The sequence below is a fragment of the Hemiscyllium ocellatum genome, chromosome 9 (assembly GCF_020745735.1).
Source record: "Hemiscyllium ocellatum isolate sHemOce1 chromosome 9, sHemOce1.pat.X.cur, whole genome shotgun sequence".
NCBI classification, from domain to species: domain Eukaryota; kingdom Metazoa; phylum Chordata; class Chondrichthyes; order Orectolobiformes; family Hemiscylliidae; genus Hemiscyllium; species Hemiscyllium ocellatum.
This window is the reverse complement of record NC_083409.1, coordinates 43,490,978-43,513,362: the sequence shown is the minus strand read 5'-3', so window position 1 is coordinate 43,513,362 and position 22,385 is coordinate 43,490,978. Positions and strand designations below refer to the sequence as shown.

At 43.5% G+C, this 22,385-nt stretch overlaps 1 protein-coding gene across 7 annotated transcripts in view; it reads right to left on the bottom strand.

Annotated features, from left to right (window-relative positions):
* Nucleotides 1-255: 255 nt before the first annotated feature.
* c9h1orf53 (chromosome 9 C1orf53 homolog) overlaps nucleotides 256-22,385 on the bottom strand; it is a 29,730-nt gene continuing 7,600 nt past the window's right edge. The window contains exons 2-5 of one of the 7 annotated variants that reach the window (XR_009645040.1): nucleotides 19,877-19,978; nucleotides 19,052-19,124; nucleotides 12,655-12,712; nucleotides 10,413-10,705 (exon numbers count right to left, since the gene is read on the bottom strand). Coding sequence is in view for 4 of the 7 variants with exons in the window: in XM_060830189.1 (XP_060686172.1) it covers nucleotides 10,635-10,705; nucleotides 12,655-12,712; nucleotides 19,877-19,978 (231 nt within the window). In the remaining 3 variants the exon portion in view is untranslated. Of the gene's footprint in view, nucleotides 312-1,087; nucleotides 2,039-10,412; nucleotides 10,706-12,654; nucleotides 12,713-18,752; nucleotides 19,125-19,876; nucleotides 19,979-22,385 lie in introns of those variants that run through there. The other 6 variants (XR_009645038.1, XR_009645039.1, XM_060830190.1 and 3 more) reach the window with 6 other exon arrangements.

Genomic DNA, 22,385 nt, shown 5'->3' with positions numbered 1-22,385 from the left:
TACAGTTTTTGATGTTTGAGATGGAGTTGAAATACTGTTTGTTGAGAGTATGAATTCTCCTGCGGATATAGTACAGAGTGGGTCCTTTGCAATTCTGAGAGAGTGTGGCCCTCAGCTGAGGCAGGGCTGACTGTAGAGAGGTTAGGTGCCGGCACATTGCTGCAAACGTAGAGCGGAGGATCTTGAAGGAGAACCGTTGCTGGTGTTTTTGAATCTGTAGTCTGTACTGTTTGTCCTGTTCGGATCCGAACTCTGCTGGTTTAAAGGTGGTCCGGAGTCCAAGTCGGATGAGTTGGTTACGGAGGCAGGCACTGAGGAAGCAAATGTGACTGTGGTCATTACTCTCCTGTTGTAATTTCAGGTGTTCCCAATCATCAAGTTGGGTTTCCTGCAACAAAGCGATATCAACCCTTTCCCTCTTAAGTCTAGAAAGCACTTTATTCCTTTTAGCAGGTGAATTACTTCCTTAATGTTCCAGCTGCACCATTTAATAAGACACTTAGCCATATACCCTTTCAGAAACCCCTCAGAGGGAGAACCCTGCTTACAAAGTGCCGGTCATAAGTAAATAAAGACTCATAAATACAAAAGCTACACTATTATAAACATAAACAACTATTACTAGCAAAAAAACTACAAAGAAAACCAACTATAAAACCTTGAATGGAAGACTCTTCCCCCTGCCCATAGGGGGCACTCACCCTACCCATCCCCTCTTTCACAGCTCCTTCAAACCCGGACTGTGTCCCAGCCTTAGGCCAGAAAAAAAACAAGGAGATGATCCTTAAATCAACAGAAAAAAGACCAAGTCAGGATGAGCACTCCACCCATCCCTGGCTTCATTTCACCCCTACTTGTGACTATAAGAGGAACAGAACAAACAAAAAAAAGGGAGGGATAACAAAGAACATCCACAAAAATTCCCATCAAAAAATCCAGTTATTTAAAAAAAGAACAACTTATTCCAAGGTCTTTTCCCCCCTTTTCAAAAAGGAAAGTATTAGGGAGAAAGAAAGGAATAAAAAAAAGGGAAAACATGGGGAAAGATATAAAAGAGAACAAACATTAATCATATTCTTCAGGCCAATCCATTTATTTTAAAGTGTCTACAAAGTTTTTAGCTTTATCCGCTGAGTCAAATGTATAAACAGTGTCTTCATGGCTGAAATGGAGCACTGCATGGTACCTCATGGAGTACTGGATGCCTAGGTTCCTCAGCCTCTTTTTAACTTCAGCAAATGACTTCCTCTTTTGAATTACACCTGCAGAGAAATCCTGGAAAAAACATGATTTTTGACCCCTTTTACAGCAGTGCCTGTGAATCTTTTCCCAGGGATCTGGAAGCTTCTATGACTTTTTGCTTGTCCTTATATGAGTGGAAGTGCACTAGGACTGGGCGGGGGCACTGCACCGGGCCTGATCTGTGCACTATAACCCAATAAGCCCTTTCAATCTGCAACCTGCTGGACTCCATGTGAGGTCATCGATATGGTCTCGCAAGGCCCGCACCTCTCACTCCAGCACCTAGATCCGACTGGATGAGGACTCCATCGCAGCTTCCGAAACCTTAGTTCGACCCTCCACCTTCTCCTGCTCATGCTTCTGCAGCATGGATGCAATAGGTTGGACCTGGGCATGAATCTCCTCATGGATCTCCTCAATTGCAGCCCCAACTTTCAAGGTAAGTCTTTCCATCACCGCAGCCAATTCCTGTGAGTCTGTCAGGTCCCCGGGAGGTTCAGGAGAGGCTGCTGCAGTCTCTGCAGTGGTAGGTGTTGCAGGGGAATGTCCTCCCTGCTGCTGTTTGCTTGCTCCTTTTCCCTTTGGCATCCTTCCCACTCCCAAATATTAACAAACATGTGTTCTGTGAGGTTTTTAACTAATAATCCCACCACATAAGTTGACCAGGGATGGCAAAAAACACCAGTATGCCTTGGCTGTTAGGCAGAGCTGTCCACAGCAGTTCCACAGAATCGGTGCCATCTTGCCGAGTCTGCACAAGTCTTCTTTAGGACTTAACTGTCCATACTCCTCACACCTACAGAAGCAAAAATCAACATTTATACATTAAAGTTTAATTAGTTAGAAATATAAACACCTAGTTTGGAGTCACAAGCAGGATAGACCATATAAGGATGGCAGATTTCTATCCCTAAAGAATATTGGTGAACCAGATTGATGTTGGCATAGTCTCCATTAAATTAGCTTTTAATTGCAGATATTTACTAAATTTCATAATTTGCCAAGATGGGATTCAAATCCATGTCCCAGAATATTAAGATCAGGATTGTTAACTCAGTGACATGACCACAGTGCCACCAAGCAACCAAGATTTTAACTATGTCCATTTACTCAATGTGGATGTTTGGCCAAAATACCTTCATTGTTTCATATCTGTGCTTGGTGTCCAAAGCATAGCCCATTGATCTCAGATTATCTCTGCATTCTTGTTTTGACAGTTAAAAACTGTAATTTTCAATTGTTGTGTGGTGAAAGTAACCTCAGTGAACAACAATGAGAAAACTCAATATCCAGGCGATCATCCTATCTTTTACTGAGATGCATTTTTCTGCTCAAATCCTTTTTGTTGAAGACAATCTTCAAAGAAAGTACTTCTACATCAAAGAGATTTATAAGCGTCAGATCTTTTAGCCATCATCACTTTCTATTCTTTGTGCTGTTGCAAAATGCAGTTATAAACTCTGTCAACATTTTATATATATACTAGGGATGTTGTCATATCAAGAGTTAGACCAAAAGAAGAGCTTCTGTGAATGCTAATCCTGTATATATGCTATGTTTATTTCAATTTATGTTTTAGAGTATCCTGGCAACGCTACTGCTTCAGTACTATTGTTACATTTGGAAGTTAATTTTGTGGCGCCTCTATATGGTTGTTGAAGGCAGTGATGTCTTCAACATCCAAATTGACAGTCAACATACTCTTTTTTTTAGGAATCAACCATGATTTATCTTTATTATAATATTAGAGCTATGACAAACATGTTATGGGAGAGAACAAAGACGTGGTTTGCAATTGGTGTGATCAGCACTCAGCAATGAGTAAAGAGAATGACCTGTAATGCCTTTTTCTTCAAACTCACGGATACTTATAGAGTCTTTAGCCTTCATCCCAAACTACTTCTTATCTGTGTACTACCCCTCAGCAAAATCATCCAAAGACACAAATTCAATTTCTCCCTGAATGTTGATAATGTCCAGCTCTACCATATCACATCTCCCTCAACCCTTCCACTTAGTTGGGTTTGTCAGTTAGTTTGTCCAGCATAAGAGAATTGGACAACCAGAAATTTCCTCCAATGAAATACTGGGAAGACCAAATCAACCTTCTTTGGTCCCTACCTCAAAATCCATTCCCTAGCCATCAAGTTCATATCTCTTCCAAGCAACTGACTGAGGTCAAAACAGACTATTCACAGCCTTGGTGTAGGATATCTTCATCATCACGAAGATTTCCATTATAATGCCATGTACTGCCTGTAAACCCTCTCCTAATTTAAACCAGCAACACAGAAAATCTATTAAAAATCGAGAGGCAAAGAACTATCCCAAAAGTCACTATTTAAAATAAAAATTAACAACTTTATTCTTTAAGTCCAACAAAGAATATTAACTATTCAAAATGGTTAATATCAAAATACTAAATTCAAACTTGATTGGAGTTTGGTACCTTGGGGCATAATTTAAACTGATTGGTTGAATTTGAATTTGTTTTTGTCCCAGAGCAACCCAGCTACTGCTAGCTGTTAGACTAAATATTACAATTTATATTTTCCATTACTCTGTTTGCTTGCTAAGTCCTTGCCAGCCTTTCAACTCTTGTAAAAGTAAAGGACCTCTATACCTTCATAACACATTCTCCCTTAAGAAAAGATGAACCATCATAATGAAAAGATGTTTTCTTTTCCAATTCTTTAAACACAGTAGCATACATACAGATAACTTTAATCTAAGTTCACCTCACCTTCTTCCCATATGTATATAAAGTTTAGATGACATTTGTACTTATTCAGTGTTTAATATACTTTATATATAGATGAAATTTATATATATAAAACTTTGAATAAATACAAATCTCATCTAAACTTTGTCAGGTAAATCTGCACTAATGCATCTGCGATTACATTTGTACAACCCGCAAAATGTACGATTTTTACATTTAAAGTCTTTAATGTAAGTTTGGTGAAGCTAAAACTGGTTTGGTGGTTAATATTGCTTTCAAATGGTCGAATGCCTCCTGGCATTGTTCTGTCCACTGAAACCTTGTGTTCTTCTTCAGTAAATCAGTTAACAGTGCCATTACACTGTTGACGTTTGGAACAAACTTCCAATAGAACCTGCTGAGTCCTAAGAATCCAAGCACCTCTTTCTTCGAGGTTGGTGATGGAAATTCCTTGATGGCCTTTGTCTTTGCGTTCCGTGGGGTCAACCTTCAATGACCGATGTTATGTCCCAAGAACCTCTGCTTTTACGAATTCAGTTTTGGTTAAGTTTATTACCACTTTTGCTTCAAAGAGCTCTGCCAACTGTACCATGTGATCTTTCCAGGATTTAGTAAAGATCACTGCATTGTCCAAATAGCGGACAGTTTGTTTAGTGTGCCACAACTATTTACATGAGTCTTTGGAATATGGCAGGTGCATTAAATTGATATAGCCCATTTGGAGTTACAAAAGCAGAAATTTCTTTCGCCATCTCTGATAAAGGTACCTGCCAGTAACCATGCAGTAAGTCCAACTTGGTGATATAACTGGCTTGTCCGACTTTCTTGATATAGCCCTCCAATCTTGGAATTGGATATGAGTCTGATTTTATAATGGCGTTGACCTTCCAATAATCTATGCAAAACCATTGAGTCCCGTCAGTTTGTGAACTAACATGATCGGCAAACTCTACACTCTCTGGCTCGGTTAAATGATATCCTCGTCTGGACCTGTCTGGCCTTGAAAAGATTAAGCCAATAGGGGTGTTGTTTTATCGGAACAGTATTCCCTATATCTACTTCATGTACAATAGCATTAATCCTCCCTAAAGGATTCTTACATAATGTCTTTATTCTGCAGTAACAAACCTTTCAACTGTGTTCTATGCACCTGAGACAGATAGTTTACTAACCTATCCCAGCCCTCAAGGACTTCTTCATTTTTAATCTATTTTAAGGCACATCAAAATCCACCCCATCTGGATTTGATTTCTCACTCTGTGGGGCAGTAACTATCACCTGTTTCCCCAGTTCTTTCTCTCTGAGTATAATGTGGTTTCAACATGTTCACATGACATACCCAATACCGTATTTTTCTATCTGGCATCTTTACTAGATAGTTCATCTCACTCAATTTTTTCTCAACATGATGGGGACCACTAAACCTGGATTTGAAGGGATATCCTATCACTGGTAACAGTACAAACACGTCATCCCCTTGGGAAAATGTCTGAGTCACAGAGTTTTTATCTACCACCTGCTTCATTCTACACTGTGCCCTCTTTTGGTGCTGCTTACCTAACTCACCTACTCGATTTAATCTCTCCCTCACCTCTGATAGATAATCTAAATGTGAGATCTTCCACTATGGCCCTGTCAATTTTTCTATAATTAATTTCAAAGGTCCTCTCACTTCATGCCCAAATATTAACTCGAAGGGAATGAAATGAGTCGATTCATTTGGGGTATCTCTAATGGCAAACATTGCGAATAGGATACATTATCCTAATCATTCAAGCAATCCTGAAAGGATACTCACAACATGGTCCTCAAGGTCTGATGTCCCTTTCAAAAAGTTCCCTTGGACTCAGGATGAAATGCAATGGATTTAGCGTGCTGTATATCTAAGCTATCCATAAAATCCTTAAAAATTTGACCCTTGGTCCGACTGAATTTCTCTGGGTAGCCCATACCGTACAAAGAAAGCAAACTCCTCTCCCACCCTTTTTGCCTTGATACTCCATAATGGAGTTGCCTCTGGAAATCTGGTAGACACATCCATTATGGTTAACAAGTACTGGTTCCTACTTTTAGTTCTAGGATGGGGCCTACACAATCAATTATAACCACGTGAAAGGGGTTTGTAGGAATTGGCAACAAAGGTGCTGGTTTTATTACCACCTGTGGCTTACCTACCATTTGACATGTATGACACGTACGGCGAAAGTTAATCACATCCTTGTGCATTCCAGACCAATAAAAATGTTTTTGTACCTTAGCCTGAGTCTTTCGTACTCCTAGGTGACCTCCTACAGGTAGTTCATGTGCTACCCATAACACCTTCTGTCTATATGCTACCGACAACACAATCTGGTGCATTTTGGCCCATTTTTCCTCTGCACTAACCTGCTGTGGTCTCCACTTCTATCTTAGGATTCTATCTTTCAGATAATAACCCTCAGGAATATCCTTTGCCTTCTTTTTGGAGTACGCATCCACTACATATCTGTTATCATCTTGTCTTGCTGTTGCAAATCCCTTAACTTTCAGGACTAAACTCTTCTGTTTGACCTTCTGCATGTTCAGATTATTCCTGCATCATTACATCAAAGAGGGTGGCTGCTAACTGAACATCCTTCATCTCTCTCTTTTGTTTTTGCTTCATGCTATGACTTACAATAGTGGGATCTGGTTATTACACAGTCTGAGAAAATACCAGGATATTTCTGTGTTAACTCCTCAGTTTCTTAGTCTTCCTTGGGCTTCTCCACAACAAGGTGTGTCACTCCCACCTTGGACCCTACTATCTGTTCTCAAGAACAAACTGAATTCCTTGAACTAACACTCTGCCAATCACTCCCACTGTAATGTCCCCAGTCTAGAGTTGGCACTCCAATCTGATCTTACATAGGGTAATGCTAAATTTCTGTCCATCTATCCCACAAATTACCACACTCTTAGGTAACAGATCAGAAAGAGTGCAAGTTTGCTTATCTCTTACTTTCAATGACTGGTCAGATCCTGTATCTCTCAAAATTATAACTTCTTGTCATTCTCCACCTGTTCTTTCTGAGTAAACTTTACCCACAGAGGTGAATTCTTTAGAAATCAGGTATTAACTCCATACCCAGCCCCGGTCTAGGCTGTGCACTCTTTGGTTTTTCTTGGGGTTTTCTTTACTAGTTTTACTAATGACACTGGCTTAGCTTCTTTTACCATGACTTTTCCCACAGTGCCTTTCTTTCACAACCAACACTGTGACTTTAAATGTCCCACTTTACCACAATAGAAACACCTGAGGCTTTTCACAACCTTTCTACCCTCTTGGGCTTCTTTCTTAACCTGTGGTAAACTCTTACCAGTGTAGATCCTCCCCTTCTCCCAACTTCTATCCCTCACAGGACAAACTATTGGCTGGAAGCTTGTCTTTTGCATCAACGTGTATTCATCAGCTAATTCTGCTGCCCTTCTCACTTCCTGAACTTTCTGTTCTTCCATGTGAATTCTTACCATCTCTGGAAGTGAGTTTTAAACTCCTACAGCAGAATAGTCTCTCTTAGAGCCTCATAGGTCCTATCTCTATTTTTAAAACACACACCCATCTATCAAAATGACTATGTTTAATTCTGTCAAACTCAACATAAGTCTGACCTGATTCCTCCTTTATGCTTCTGGCACCAATTCATAAGCACTTAAAATACCTGTTTTGACCTCTTTATAATCTTTTGACCCCTCATCTGACAGTGCGGCAAATACTCACTGGCTCTGCCTACCAGTTTAGCCTGAACTATCAGGACCCATAAATCCCCAGACTACTCCATCTGCCTAGACAATTTTTAAAATGAAATAAAAAAGGCTTCATCATCTTTCTCATCAAAATGTGTCAGAGTTTTGAAATATTTGTAATTATCACTACCTTCTCTTTTAATTTCCATCCTCTTAACTTGAATTGGCTGACTAAGTTGCAATTTCTCAAATTCAAATTCTCTTTGTGTCTCTTCCTTTCTTCTCTCTCTTTTGTCTCTCTCTTTACTCAGCTAAGAAACTTCTCTCTCTCCTTTTCCCTTCTCTTTCTCTTTCTTTCTCTTTCACTTTCTTCTCTCTCTTTCTCTCTCCCTTTGTTTATCTTCTAACTCCATTTTCCTCAATTGTAATTTAAGATTTTCTACCTCTACTACACTTGACTGTTTCTCTGACACACCTAACTGTTTGAGTAACTCCCTTACAACTTCAGCTTTAGTTCTGTCCTTGGTTAAACCCAAAGCTAACTTCTTTGCTAATTCTAAAAGTTTGGCCTTTTTCTTTCCTTCTAAGCTTTCTTGGCAAATTGAGAATCATCTTCAAATCCCAGAACCTCTTTAGCAATTTTAACTGCCATTTCTCTCACTTCTAATTTAATCGATCACAAGTCACCGAAGTTAAACAGAACGTTTCACCTACATTTTATTTCAAGATCTAGGAAACTAACTTGCAAGTGTTAAATCTACAGGCTTGTTAGTACCCCATATCTATTCAAATCTGTCCAAATCCTACATTGGATCTACCTAAACTAGTTCAGACCAGGAATCTGAGACCCAAACTGTTCAAATCCTGGTGATGAACCCTCAAACTGTTACAAAACAGGATAACCCCCCCTGCTAATTTAAACCAGCAACCCAGAAAAGATTCACCCCATGCTGTAATCATTTAAAAATTGAGAGGCAAAGAACCATCCCAAAAGTCACTACTTAAAGTAAAAATTAACTTTATTCTTTAAGTCTAACAAAGAATATTAACTAACACCTGTTTACAAATCCTTTCTCTTAAATCTATCTTTTACCTCCACTCAATAATACCAGTCCAATAAAAATTCCCAATTACTATTTACAAAATAAAAAATCACATTTCAAAGTCAGTCAGTTTTGCCGAGTTTCCTCTGTAGATTCTCTCTCCAGGTTGGCCTTGATGTTCTGCTGCACAGACTTACAGATTGGTACTTTTCAGAGAGCTGTTCTGCTGGCAGTCTGTACCTGTTGGTGGCTTGGCTGTTGTCCACTTTCTTTTGCTGTTACAAATGTCTGACATTTATACCCCAAAACATTGAATCGTTTCATCAGTTTTAATATTATCAAAATACTAAATTCAAACTTGATTGGAGTTTGGTATCTTGGGGCATAATTTAAAATGTTTGGCTGAATCTGTATTTGTTTTTCTCAAAGCAACCCAGCTTCTTCGAGGTGTTTGACCAAATGTTACATTTTAAATTTTCCAGGACTCTGTGTGTTTGCTAAGTCCTTGCCAGCCTTTCAACTCTCTTAAAGGTACAAGACCTCTACAACTTCCTAACACTGTCCATGTCTCAGCTCATCTGGTGCTGAAACTCTTATTCATTCCTTTCTTAGTTCCACACTTGAATATTTCAATACTCCTTTGGTTAGCCTCAAATCTTAAACAATATATAAATCTGAGCTTATCCTAACTTGGCCACCTACATTGTCAATTACGCCATCTCCCATTCATCCAACTATTGCTTCCTGGCCTCGAATTTTAAATGATTTTAAGTGTTTTCAAATTATTGTCTCCCTCTGTAACTTTTCCAGCCCTCAAGCACAGTCAAGATCTACACGTTCCTCCAATTCTGGCCTTTTGAATTATCTTGATTTTAAGCACACAAACATGCTTTCAGCCTCCTAGGTCTTAAGCTGAGAAATAAACTTCATAAGCATCTACACTGCCCAATCATACGCATCTTGTTTTGGATGTTCCTTTAAACTTGCTTCTTTGACCAGGCTTTTGGTCATCTGTTTTAATGTCTTGGTATGTGGTTCAGTGTCAAATTGTATTTGGTGGTGTTGCTGTGAAGTGCCTTTGGACATTTTATATCATGCTAAAAATACTGTATCGATACAAGTTATTATGTGGACAAATATCCAATTATTACAATGTATGTAGCTGTATCATCTAAGTGATACTTTGACTTAGTCCCCTAAAATACACTGGTGACAATTTTCATGTATAAATTTTATGATGGGTTGTATTATTTTTGGATAAGTTCAGTAAACTGATTAAGATTACAAATGATAATTTGTGCAATGGACAGAAAAGTCTTACTTGTTTTTCTCTTCTTACCTTAGCCCTAAAGCTACCTTTTGATCCAATGAAGATTATCCTGTTTACTAAGTTTGACTTCTTTATAAACTGGCTGCAATACATTCGATACGAATATCTAAATATGCCATAGAGAGACTTGTGAGGCATTGTCGCTTACTATAAGTGAATAGATGAACATTGGGAAGATGTCACTGGATAAGAAACCGGTTAACATGGTTATGGTGCCCATTTTTCACAATGTTGACAAAGCAGCCGCTACAGACTGTTAGTCTTTTGTGGTGTGCAAGATACTGGAATTAATTTCGAAGAGTTAACTGGTGGATTGCATGTGTGACAATAATTTAGGAAATAGCAAACATTATTTTTAAACTCTGGTTTATTTTAATTTTTGACTTTCATGACAAGACGTGCAGATATTACCCATTACTTTTAGCACAACTGAATTTGTATCCTGGCCCATTTCAGAAGATAGTTCATGCTTTGAAGGAGCAAATGCTGCCCAGCCAACCACCTTGATCTTTTTCATAAAGGCACATCCAACAGAACTCTGAAAGTCTCCATGAAGTACTCATAGACCTCCAAAATGTAATTGACAAGCTATTCATGAAATGTAATTCATTAAATTCGGGCTGTGGAGATTCAGAGTAAAACTTGGCAGTGACAAGAAATTGGCTGAAGAGTTGAAAAGAGTAAGCACTTGTTAGAAGTTATGCCAACATGGGGGAGGTGATGCATTAAGAGCAGACATTAAATTTTGAATTTTAAACTGCTTCATTTTAAAGGATAGAAGAAAGTAGTTTTTAAATGAAATTCAAATACTCTTTACTTTTGATCTAATATGTAGTACAATCTCAAGTATGAAGATTTAACACCACACATTAGTTAATTATTTTTCAAACCTTCACATCCAACAAAAAAGCAACTGTGTGCAGTGTGCCTTGGTATAGTCTGTTTTGATTCTACAGCAATTTATTTTATTGGCTTGATTTTTCCGTACGCTGCCCAAAGTACGTTGTACAATTCTTTGTTATATTGTAATATGCTGCTAACATTAAGTGTGCTCATTTATTTGTTCCTGGAAAATATGTGTCTCAAATACCGCAGCATTGTAAGAATATTTATTCCAGATTCAGATTACCAGGGATACCTTGGGCAACATACAGAAAAATCTCAAGCAAATAAAACAAAATGCTGTAGTTTCAAAACAGATTATACCAAGGCACACTGCACACAGTTGCTTCTTTGTTAGATGTGAATGTTTGAAAAATAATTAGCTAATGTGTGGTGTTAAGTCTTCATGCTTTGAGATGTGGTCCCTGGTTTGAAAGTGAATACAGCAACCATTTAGCAAACCAGTAGATCCCAGAAACAGCATCATGATTACTCACTAATGTGTTTTGGGGACATTGGCTCCAAGAAAAGTAAAGGAAAAGATACTAATCTTCTTCCAATAATGACATGAAATCTTTACTCTGCTCCTCCTGATGCATGGACAAACATGGCATCTAAATGGTGACAAGCCCTAACAAAGCAGCAATTGTCTCAATACTGCATTGCAGGAGCAAGTGAGATCTTGTGCTTACATGCTTACATCCACAAACGTCAAATGCAAAAGTGCTACTCAGACATGGCAAAACTTAGCATTCTCAAAAGACCTATGAATTAGAAAGACAACCAGCAAAAATAATAATAATGTGGAAATTTGGAATGTAACATTTTTTTGTTAAAAAAAATGCCAATTGCTTGATTAGTTGCCACTGAATTCTTTACAGGAATTTCTGATATTATTCTAACATAAACATATTGCATGTATCCCATATTATTTTATACAAACTGGCATTAAGTCTTCATTGCATTTAAAGAAAAACATGTATTCTCATTTAGTGAGACATTAGCTGAAATAATTTTACTACATGAAGTGTCTTTCACTGTAGTATATGATGTAGTCTGTGATTTCTTTGAAATTAGAAACTGTGCAATGACCTTTAGCAGGTCACTCCATGATGCTCAGAGTACACCCTGACTCAGCTGTAAACTATTGTGAACCTAAATTTCAATGTGTCCAAGAATTGCAATGGTACAGGTTATCCACTTTCTAAACAGAGGGAACATTTTTAACATTTACAAAGTTCTGTTGCCATTGAGCTCTACGTCAGTGCATCTGACAGTGTTATCTTTTCTATGGGTTTCTCACATGTTACAATAGGGATTACAATTCAAAATCCCTGCATTGGCTGTAAAGCAACTTGAGACATAGTGGTTGTAAACGATGTTCTATAAAATTGATGTACCTGCTGGATGTAATATATGCCATTATCACATATCAGTGAAATCTGCTCATCTAGTTGTTATAATAACATGGACTATTTCCTTGCAGCAATAAGTAATAAAGATCTCAGTGCAACTGAGATGAAAGAGTAACTGTTACATTTGCTTTGTCAAATTGGAATTTCATGCCACATGCTGATAAAATAGTTGCCAAGAGTGTGATATAATTTGTTTATTTGTAATAATTTGTAAGGGTTTGCCTTTGATAGTTTTTGTGGCATAACCCTCTGATTTCAGTCCCAAACTCCAGGAGTTGATGGCTTCAAACAGTTCCAAACAGATTGATTACCCACCTGCAAAACCTTCCAAAACATGGCAAGAGCAATTGGAAGAGCAGGAGAGACTGCAGGTCTGTAATACAAAGGAAAGAAAGTTGCAGCCTTCAGCATCACTCTCCACAACTCCAGGCTCCAGCGTGAGTATCAGAGTGCATGGTACCACATCTGTAACCATTCAAATTTGAGAATGGCTTTGGAAGGGACGAGTTAATTCATTATGCGAAGAAAGACACACCTCACTCCCATTCTGCACCTCTGCTCCCCAGAATGGGAGAAGGGGGGGAGTGAGGGAAATGAGAGACAGTTCACCTCCCCCCCCCCCACTTCCGGGCAGGAGCATCTTGTGTTTTGACCTCAGCGATCCTCAATCGTCCCCCTGGGTTGGGCAGCTTCTGCTGGCTTTCGGCCAGGCTCTGAGCCTCCTGGTTTCTGCCTGCTGCCTTTCTGTCATAGACTCAAAGAGATGTACAGCACGGAAACAGACCCTTCAGTCCAACTTGTCCATGCCGACCAGATATCCCAACGTAATCCAGTCCCGCTTGCCAGCACTTGGCCCATATCCCTCCAAATCCTTCCTATTCATAAACCCATCCAGATGCCTTATAAATGTTGAAAATTGTACCAGCCTCCAACCACTTCCTCTGGCAGCTCATTCCATACACGCACCACCCTCTGCATGAAAACGTTGCCCCTTAGGTCCTTTAATTTCATTCCTCTCTCACCCTAAACATATGCCATCTAGTTCTGGACTCCCCCACCCCAGAGAAAAGACTTGTCTATTTATCCTATCCATGCCCCTCATGATTTTATAAACCTCAATAAGGTCACCCCTCAGCCTCTGACACTGCAGGAAAAACAGCCCCAGCCTGTTCAACCTCTCTCTGTAGCTCAAATCCTCCAACCCTGGCAACAACGTTGTAAATCTTTTTTGAACCCTTTCAGGTTTCACAACATCCTTCCGATAGGAAGAAGACCAGAATTGCATGCAATATTCCAAAAGTGGCTTATCCAACATCCCGTACACTCGCAACATGAGCTTCCTATACTCTGACCAAAAAAGGAAAAAATACCAAATGCCTTCTTCACTATCCTAACTACCTGCGACTCTACTTTCAAGGAGCTATGAACCTGCACTCCAAGGTCTCTTTGTTCAGCAACACTCCCAAGGACCTTACCTTTAAGTGTATAAATCCTGCTAAGATTTGCTTTCCCAAAATGCAATATGTCACATTTACCTAAATTAAATTCCATCTGCCACTCCTCAGACCATTGGCCCATCTGATCCAGATCCCACTGTAATCTGAGGTAAACTTCTTTGCTGTCCACTCCACCTCCAATTTTGGTGTCATCTGCAAATTGACTAACTATACATCCTATGTTCACATCAAAATCATTTATACAAATGATGAAAAGTAGCAGACCCAGGACCGATCCTTGTGGTATTCCACTGGTCACAGACCTCCAGTCTGAAAAACAACCCTCCACCACCACCCTCTGTCCTCTACCTTCGAGCCAGTTCTGTATCCAAATGGCTAGTTCTCCCTGTATTCCATGAGATCTAACCTTGCTAACCAGTCTCCCATAGGGAACCTTGTCAAACGCCTTACTGAGGTCCATATAGATCACATCTACTGCACTGCCCTCATCAATCCTCTTTGTCACTTCTTCAAAAAATTCAATCAACTTTGTGAGACATGATTTCCCACACACAAAGCCATGTTGACTATGCCTAATCAGTCCTTACCTTTCTAAATATGTGTCAATCCTGTCCCTCAGGATTCTCTCCAACAACCTGCCCACCACCCGACATCAGGCTCACCAGTCTATAGTTCACTGGCTTGTCCTTACCACCTTTCTTAAATATTAGTACCATATTATCCAATCTCCAGTCTTCCAGCACCTCACCTGTGATTATCAATGATATAAATATCTCAGCAAGGAGCCCAGTGATTACATCCCTAGCTTCCCACAGAGTTCTTGGGTACACCTGATCAGGTCCTGGGGATTTATCCACCTTTATGAGTTTCAAGACATCCAGCACCATCTCCTCTGTAATATGGACATTTATCAAGATTTCACCATCTATTTCCCTACATTCTATATCTTCCATGTCCTTCTCCACAATAAACACTGATGCAAAATACTCATTTTATTATCTCCCCCAGCTCCTGCGGTTCTACACAAAGGCTGCCTTGCTAATCTTCGAGGGACTCTATTCTCCCCCTAGTTATCATTTTGGCCTTAATGTATTTGTAAAAACCCTTTGGATTCTCCTTAACTCTATTTGTCAAAGTTATCTCATGTCACCTTTTTGCCCTCCTGATTTCTCTCTTAACTGCCATTATACTCTTCTAAGTATTCATTTGATCTATCTGGTCGATACCTGACATATGCTTCCTTCTTTTTCTTAACCAAACCCTCAATTTCTTTAGTCAACCAGCATTCCCTACACCAACCAGCTTTTCCTTTCACAATAACAGGAATATATAGTCTCTGGACTCTCATTACCTCATTTCTGAAGGCTTCCCATTTTCCAGCTGTCCATTTACCTGTGAACATCTGCCCCCAGTCAGCTTTTGAAAGTTCTTGCCTCATACCATCAAATTTAGCCTTCCTCCAATTTAGAATTTCAACTTTTAATTGATGGAAAATATCCTTTCCCATCACAATCTTAAACTAATGGAATTATCGGTCGCTGGTGCCAAAGTGCTCCCCCATTTACACCTCAGTCAAGTGCCCTGCCTTATTTCCCAAGAGTAGGTCAAGTATTGCATGTTCTCTCATAGGTACATCCACATACTGAATCAGAAAATTTTCTTGTACATACTTAACAAATTGCTCTCCATCTAAACCCTTAACACTATGACAGCCCAGTCGATGTTTAGAAAGTTTAAATCTGCTACCTTTGTCAATTGGAACAGGAAAAGGAACACACCAGCCCTGAAAACACCAAAGGGGGTTTCATCTCTGGCCCAGTACAACAAACTCACTTTCCAGCCGTACCTTCCCATTAACCCCCTTCCAACCGACCCCTTCCCATCAACTCCAACCCACTCCTCCACACCTTCCCCCCACCCGCAACTTACCATCAACGACCCTCTGGCACCTTCCCATCAACTCCCACCACCCGTGCCTTCGCATCAACCCCCATCCCGCACCTTCCCATCAACCCCCATCCCGCACCTTCCCATCAACCCCCACCACCCACACCTTCCCATCAACCCCCCCACCCGCACCTTCCCATTAATCCGCCCCCACCCGCCTTCACCTTCCCATCAACGCCCTTCACCCGCACCTTCCCATCAACGCCCTTCACCCGCACCTTCCAATCAACCCCCCATCAACCTCCACCTTCTCATCAACCCACCACCCGCACCTTCCCATCAACCCGGCCCCCCCACCCGCACCTTCCCATCAATCCCCCCCACCCGCACTTTCCCATCAACCCCTCCCAACCCGCACCTTCCCATCAAACACCCTACCCGCACCTTCCCATCAACCCCCACCACCCGCACCTTCCCATCAACCCCCACCACCCGCACCTTCCCATAAACCCAGCTCCCCCCACCCGCACCTTCCCATCAACACCCCCCACCCGCACTTTCCTATAAACCCGGCTCCCCCCACCCGCACCTTCCCATCAACACCCCCCACCCGCACTTTCCCATCAACCCCTCCCAACCCGCACTTTCCCATCAACCCCTCCCAACCCGCACTTTCCCATCAACCCCTCCCAACCCGCACCTTCCCATCAACCCCTCCCAACCCGCACCTTCCCATCAACCCCTCTCAACCCGCACCTTCCCATCAAACACCCCACCCGCACCTTCCCATCAACCCCCACCACCCGCACCTTCCCATCAAACCCCCTCCCCACCTGCATCTTCCCATCAACCCCCACCACCCGCACCTTCCCATCAACCCCCCTCCCCACCTACATCTTCTCATCAACACGCCTCCCCACTTGGACCTTCTCATCAACCCCCCCAACCCGCACTTTCCCATCAACCCCACCACCCACACTTCCCATCAACCCTGGCCCCCCAACCCGCACCTTCCCATTAACCCCTCCCAACCCACACCTTCCCAAACACCCCACCCGCACCTTCCCATCAACCCCCACCACCTGCACCTTCCCATCAACCCCCCTCCCCACCTGCACCTTCCCATCAACCCCCACCACCTGCACCTTCCCATTAACCCCCCTCCCCACCTGCACCTTCTCATCAACCCCCACCACCTGCACTTTCCCATCAACCCCACCACCCACACCTTCCCATCAACCCTGCCCCCCCACCCGCACCTTCCCACCAGCAGGCCCCCACTGGCACTTTCCCATCAACCCCCACCACCCGCACCTTCCCATCAACCCCCACCACCCGCACCTTCCCATCAACCCCCACCACCCGCACCTTCCCATCAAACCCCCTCCCCACCTGCATCTTCCCATCAACCCCCACCACCCGCACCTTCCCATCAACCCCCCTCCCCACCTGCATCTTCTCATCAACACCCCTCCCCACTTGGACCTTCTCATCAACCCCCCCAACCCGCACTTTCCCATCAACCCCACCACCCACACCTTCCCATCAACCCTGCCCCCCCCACCCGCACCTTCCCACCAGCAGGCCCCCACTGGCACTTTCCCATCAACCCCCACCACCCGCACCTTCCCATCAACCCCCCCCCACCCGCACCTTCCCATCAACTCGGCCCCCCCACCTGGACCTTCCCATCAGCAGCCCCCCATCCGCACCTTCCCATTAACAAGCTTCACCCGCACCTTCCCATCCACCCCACCACCCGCACTTTCCCATCAACCCCTCCCAACCCCACCCTTCCCATCAAACACCCCACCCGCACCTTCCCATCAAACACCCCACCCACACCTTCCCATCAACCCCCACCACCCGCACCTTCCCATCAACCCCCCCCCACCCGCACCTTCCCATCAACTCGGCCCCCCCACCTGGACCTTCCCATCAGCAGCCCCCCATCCGCACCTTCCCATTAACAAGCTTCACCCGCACCTTCCCATCCACCCCACCACCCGCACTTTCCCATCAACCCCTCCCAACCCCACCCTTCCCATCAAACACCCCACCCGCACCTTCCCATCAAACACCCCACCCACACCTTCCCATCAACCCCCACCACCCGCACCTTCCCATCAACCACCCTCCCCACCTGCACCTTCCCATCAACACCCCTCCCCACTTGGACCTTCTCATCAACCCCCCCCACCCGCACTTTCCCATGAACCCCACCACCCACACCTTCCCATCAACCCTGCCCCCCACCCGCACCTTCCCACCAGCAGGCCCCCACCCGCACCTTCCCATCAACCCCCCCATCCGCACCTTCCCATTAACAACCTTCACCCGCACCTTCCCGTCAACACCCCATCCACACCTTCTCATCAACCCCCCCACCCGCACTTTCCCATCAACACCACCACCCGCACCTTCCCATCACCCCCCCACACCTTCCCATCAACCCCTCCACCCGCACTTTCCCATCAATCCCCCACTTGCACTTTCCCACCAACCCCACCACCCACACCTTCCCATCAACCTCCACCACCTGCACCTTCCCATTAACCCCCCTCCCCACCTGCACCTTCTCATCAACCCCCACCACCTGCACTTTCCCACCAACCCCACCACCCACACCTTCCCATCAACCCGGCCCCCTCTACCGGACCTTCCCACCAGCAGGCCCCCACCCGCACCTTCCCATTATCCCCCTTCACCCGCACCTTCCCATCAACCCCCACTTCTCATCAAACACCCCACCCACACCTTCCCATCAACCCCCCCCGCACCTTCCCATCAACCCCCCCACCCGCACCTTCCCATCAACCCCTCCCAACCCGCACCTTCCCATCAAACACCCCACATGCACCTTCCCATCAACCCCCACCACCTGCACCTTCCAATCATCCCCCCTCCCCACCTGCACCTTCCCATCACCCCCCACCCACAAATTCCCATCAACACCCCCCCTCACAAATTCCCATCACCCCCCACTGGCAACTTCCCAATCAACATCCCCACCCACCACCCCTTCTCAACAACCCCCCCCCCACCCGCACCTTCCCATCCACTCCCACCACTTAAGTTTGTTCGTGAATAACGGCGTTGTTGCCCATAACACCGGGAAATGTCATTCGCCGTCTTAGTCAACCCTTTGAACAAGACCTTTCACAGCAGAAGATGCAAGGAGTGGGCACCGTCTTTTATTGTTCGGCAGGAGAATGGGGTCGGAAAATATCGGGGGGGGGGGCGTTTTACTCAAAGGGTTATCTTCCAAGGGTTGGGGCACCTGACCCGTGAACAGCCCAGTGCTGTCTCTCGCTCCCCCTGAGCTTTCCACTCCCACGTCTTCCAGGGGCTGGCGGTTTGCCACCGACCTCAGACATAAAAGATGGAATTGAACCGCTTCCTTTTTGCCGGGTCCTGAACATTGACTTGGTTGTAAGGGCACTGCGAAGGGAATAAGAAAGAAACGAAGAGTGCCATGATTCTGTCCTGCCCCCATCGTTACCGGACAGACACTGACAGATCCCTCACACATGTAAATTAACGTGGGATAAAAGTCAGCTTTCTCTCTCTCTCTCTCTCTCTTGACAGGCTGCCTCCAGGCTGAAGACTCTCAGTGAAAGACGGCGTTGCTACAAGTGGGAATGATTACTGTTCAGGAAACCGCACTTCCTAAACATGTCTCCCCAAGTGCTGAGCTTGCCATGTCGAAAGTGATCGAGCCCTATTAGTGGAATTTACTGATTTATGTCAGGGCTTTCACGGTCTGAAGTCGCAAAACTCTCAATTTAATTTGAACTCCCCGAACAAAGACGCATGGCAATTTACAACGCACTGAAAATCCCAAACTTGTGAAGAAATTACCTCCAGTACCTACTCAGCTAGGCTGCAAAAGGAACATTTTTAAAAAATAAATTAAATATTTTCCTTCCATGCAATATTAGGGGCTCGCTTTAGACCGTTTGCGCCCTATCCCGGCTCAATGATAACTTTAATTATTCCCGAGTGTTGGTCCCACTTAGTGTTTTTGAAGAATTACAGATTTTGCAAAGAGAGGCGGATATCTGACATAAAATAACTATCCGGGAGCACCGCAGATATTTTGGAGTTTGAGTGTAGATTTACAAGATCAGGAAAGAGGAAATTCCAGCTGGAAAAAGGAGCGGTTTACAAACAAAAGCATGTTTGTTACTCACGTGTCTGCAAGCGGAGCCGCAACATTTCCCCCTCTGCAGGAGGGCGAAGCCAGTCAGGACCAGGTAACCGCTGTCCGGGTCCACATAGGTCTGCCGGCCAGCCTGCAACAACACAAAGCGGGTAGGTCTCATATTGTGGGTACACATTGTTAAAACAAGAACAGGTTTTATTTTTAAAACAAAATGATTAATTTTAATCTTATACTTTCCACCCACTCCAGATATGGCGAGGTCATGGCCAGAGGGACATAAAAGCTGCCCCTCCAAAAAAGGACAAGCGTTTGTGGGCGAAGGGATGAGGACAGGCGCTTCAATGGGCTTGCATATTGAGCTTGTACCAAAACCTTGTAAACACTCGGGAAATCAACTGGATGTTTGGGTTGTGCTATTCCCATGTCGCACAGTCAGCCCTTGTACCAACGAGCAACTTGCTTGCTTTGATTGGCAACCAAGCCTCCTGCATTTCTATAGCGGCCATGTAAACTAATCACGGCGCTCCCTCAGACCATTTGCAGGCGACTGAGTGAAATACAACTCTCCCGCAGATCACCCCGGTGCTCGGTGCAAGCAGTGGGTTTTAAAGGGGCGTCTTCATGGGAGGAGATTTTGCAGGAACCAGAAATGACTGGAAAAGCTCAACACGTCAGGCGGCATCTGTGCAGAGGGATCAGAGCTAGCCGTTTCGGGTCGAGTGACCTTTCCTCAGAACTGAGAAGTTTTCCGGGGGGAGGGCTGCAGATATTGTTGATCACAGTCAAAAGGTGTGGTACTGGAAAAGCACAGCCGGTCGGACAGCATCCTCGGATGCTTTCCCAGCGCCACACTTTTTGTCTGCGACGTTTTCCAACCCAAGTAAGTGACGGCAGGGCCATTCCTGAAGATGATTTACCCTTGGATCGGTTCAGTGAAGATAACTAATGTCGACCACTCACAGAAATTGTAATGAATTGTTCCCACTGGGTCAATAGACTCCCAAGTTGATACGACACACACACACACACTCATTTCTATGATGCGTGATTTTATTCACAATGTGTTGAATATTATTATGCCCATAAACTAAGGAAAATGTCACCTCCAAAAATAAAATGATAATATAGCATTCCATGAATTCATTTTATTCCTTTGGGAGTAATCATGGGGTTGCATCACAAAAGGATAAACTGATTACTCATTTGTACCAGGTCTTTTAAAATGTCTCATATTTCCCAATAAATATGGGCAAATTGGAACATAGTGTTTATCGAGGAGAAAGTGGGGTCTGCAGATGCTGGTGATCAGAGCTGAAAATGTGATGCTGGAAAAGCGCAGCAGGTCAGGCAGCATCCAAGGAACAGGAGAATCGACGTTTCAGGCATAAGCCCTTCCTGATGAAGGGCTTATGCCCGAAACGTCGATTCTCCTGTCCCTTGGATGCTGCCTGACCTGCTGCGCTTTTCCAGCAACACATAGTGTTTATCACCAATTTCAAATCAATGTGGACTAAAGGGGAGGGGCTGTCGAATTATTCTCGATTGTTTCTTTCAGTTCGTTGAAACTAGTATTTGAATAAAGAGCTACCGTGCACAGGGTGAACTGACAGCAACCTGAAGAGCGGAATAACACCTTTTCAAGAAAAATCTGCATATGAGCTATGATAAGAAAACAAACGCGTTCAGAAGATTCGCCTACTTTGGACAGCAAGGAAAGAACTAACATCAATCGCCAGCAAAACCAATCCATTAACTGAACAGCAAGTTGAAATTGTACGGATTCTTGGTCACGTTTCGCTTTGTTGATGCTGATTTACCATAATTATAATCCAAGCTTATATTTATCTTGTCCCAGATATGTTTTGTTATTTCAGCTTGTTAAGTGCATGAGTTAAGAACAGTAGGCAATTCTGCCCTTCAAGCCTGCTCAGCTATTCCGTAAGTTCAGAGCTGATCTGATTCCTTCACATTCTCGGTAAAAACAATGACTGCAGATGCTGGGAACCAGATTCTGGATCAGTGGTGCTGGAAGAGCACAGCAGTTCAGGCAGCATCCAACGAGCAGTTCGTTGAATGCTGCCTGAACTGGTGTGCTCTTCCAGCACCACTGATCCAGAATCCTTCACATTCTCGCCTGTCCCAATAACCTTTCACCCTCTGGCTTATCAGGAATCAACCAACCTCTGCCTTAAAAAAGAAATCAAAGACCCGGCTCCCTTTGCCTCGTGAGGAAGAAATTTGCACAGATCCACGGCTCTTTGTGAAAGAATATTTTTCCTCATTTCTGTCTTAAATGGCTGACTCCATATTGCAAAGTTGAAAATCACACAACACCAGGTTATAGTCCAACAGGCTTAATTATAAGCACTAGCTTTAGGAGCGCTGCTCTTTCATCAGGTGATTGTGGAGGACACAATTCTAAGACACAAAGTATAGCAAAAGTTTACAGTGTGATGAAATTGAAATTATACATTGAAAAATACGTTGATTGTTTGTTGAATCTCTCATCTGTTAGAATGACCATGTTTGTTTCACAA